Source organism: Cynoglossus semilaevis, chromosome 15 (genome assembly GCF_000523025.1).
Source record: "Cynoglossus semilaevis isolate Cse_v1.0 chromosome 15, Cse_v1.0, whole genome shotgun sequence".
Lineage (NCBI taxonomy): Eukaryota > Metazoa > Chordata > Actinopteri > Pleuronectiformes > Cynoglossidae > Cynoglossus > Cynoglossus semilaevis.
This window is the reverse complement of record NC_024321.1, coordinates 19558572-19560063: the sequence shown is the minus strand read 5'-3', so window position 1 is coordinate 19560063 and position 1492 is coordinate 19558572. Positions and strand designations below refer to the sequence as shown.

Below are 1492 nucleotides of genomic sequence, written 5' to 3'. Positions count from 1 at the left end.
GAGGGGGGGTGAAGGAGGGGGGGGGTGGGGGGGGGGGGGGGTGGGTGGGGGGGGGTGTGTGTGTCGGCTGACTGTGTCCATCCACAGGTGTGTGATCAAACATCTGGAGGGTTTGGTGGTGCAGTACGATCTCACAGTGAGGGACAGCGATGGCTCCGTTGTCCAGTTCCTCTACGGTGAAGACGGCCTGGACATCCCCAAGACTCAGTTCCTGCAGCCGCGACAGTTTCCCTTCATAGAAAACAACTACCAGGTGAAAGGTCACGCTCTCTCACTCTGTGGTGTGTTCCACAGGAGGTTTGACCTCCTGTTTGACCTCCTGTTTGACCTCCTCGTGGTCTCTGCTGTCAGGTCATCAAGACGTCCCAGGACGTGGACAGCGTTCTGGCCCGTTTGGACTCACAGGCTGCCACGAAACACTTTGCAGCCATTCAACGCTGGAAAACAAAGAGAGAGTTGGTGTGTCCTCGCAGAGGTGGGTCATCACATCAGTACCACTGGGACCGTCACTGGTACGGTAACGTCACTGGTACAGTGACGTACTAGTGACTGTCACTGGTACGGTAACAGTCACCGGTACAGTAACAGTCACTGGTACAGTAACAGTCACTGGTGATGGTAACAGTCACTGGTACGGTAACTGTGTATTGTTTGTAAATGAACTTCTTTAGATTGAACATCATTGTCAGCTCCACCTCTGGCCCTGACCTTTGACCTTTGACCAGTGAATGAATGGATGAGGACCTTGTTGTCTGTGTCTCCTCAGGAGCCTTCCTGTTGTTCTCTCAGAAGAAGCTCGCCAAACTGACAGAACAGACGACGGGGCCAGAGGTCTGCAGCAGGACCGCGGCTGTGCTGCAGGTAGAGCGACTGCAGGGGGCAGCGGTCAGCGCGGCCAGTCCGGTCGGTCACAGCTGACCTGTGTTCTGCTCTGTCCACAGCTGGCTCAGCAGTGGTATTCTCTGGATGACGCCGGTAAATCCAAGTACAGCAGGAAGTCGTCACGATGTCCAGAACCAACGCTGGCCCTGTTCAAACCTGACGTCTGCTTCGGGTCGGTCTCTGAGAACTTCCATGACATCACAGAGAAATATCTGCAGAGCAGGAGCACCAGCCGTCAAGACAGGATAGACACCCACAGGTGGGGGGGGGGGGGGGGGTCAGAGGGTGGGCCACCTCCCTCAGGCTGAGAACCAAGTCCTGTGGACCAGTCCAGCTGACTGACTCTGACTGTGTCCTCCTTCTCTCCTCCTCTCTTCTCCTCCTGCTCCTCCGTCCTCCCAGCCTCCGTCAGCTCCTCCACTATAAGTGGCAGCATTCCCTGTGTGACCCTGGGGAGGCGGTGGGACTCCTGGCAGCTCAGTCCATCGGGGAGCCCTCCACCCAGATGACCCTCAACACCTTCCACTTCGCCGGCAGAGGAGAGATGAACGTCACGCTGGGAATCCCTCGGTAACACCAGCTGTTGTCGGGGGGGGGGGGGGGGGGGCGC

At 57.6% G+C, this 1492-nt stretch overlaps 2 protein-coding genes across 2 annotated transcripts in view; one reads left to right on the top strand and one right to left on the bottom strand.

The window, feature by feature from the left end:
* irf2b (interferon regulatory factor 2b) overlaps positions 1-1492 on the bottom strand; it is a 28451-nt gene that overhangs the window by 10348 nt on the left and 16611 nt on the right. The gene's annotated exons all lie outside the window — the stretch shown is intronic.
* Positions 1-1492, top strand: part of polr1a (RNA polymerase I subunit A) — a 17551-nt gene that overhangs the window by 11321 nt on the left and 4738 nt on the right. Inside the window, exons 24-28 of the mRNA XM_008327727.3 lie at positions 88-253; positions 352-475; positions 767-861; positions 942-1141; positions 1285-1452. Of these exons, the coding sequence (XP_008325949.1) occupies positions 88-253; positions 352-475; positions 767-861; positions 942-1141; positions 1285-1452 (753 nt within the window). The remainder of the gene's footprint in view (positions 1-87; positions 254-351; positions 476-766; positions 862-941; positions 1142-1284; positions 1453-1492) is intronic.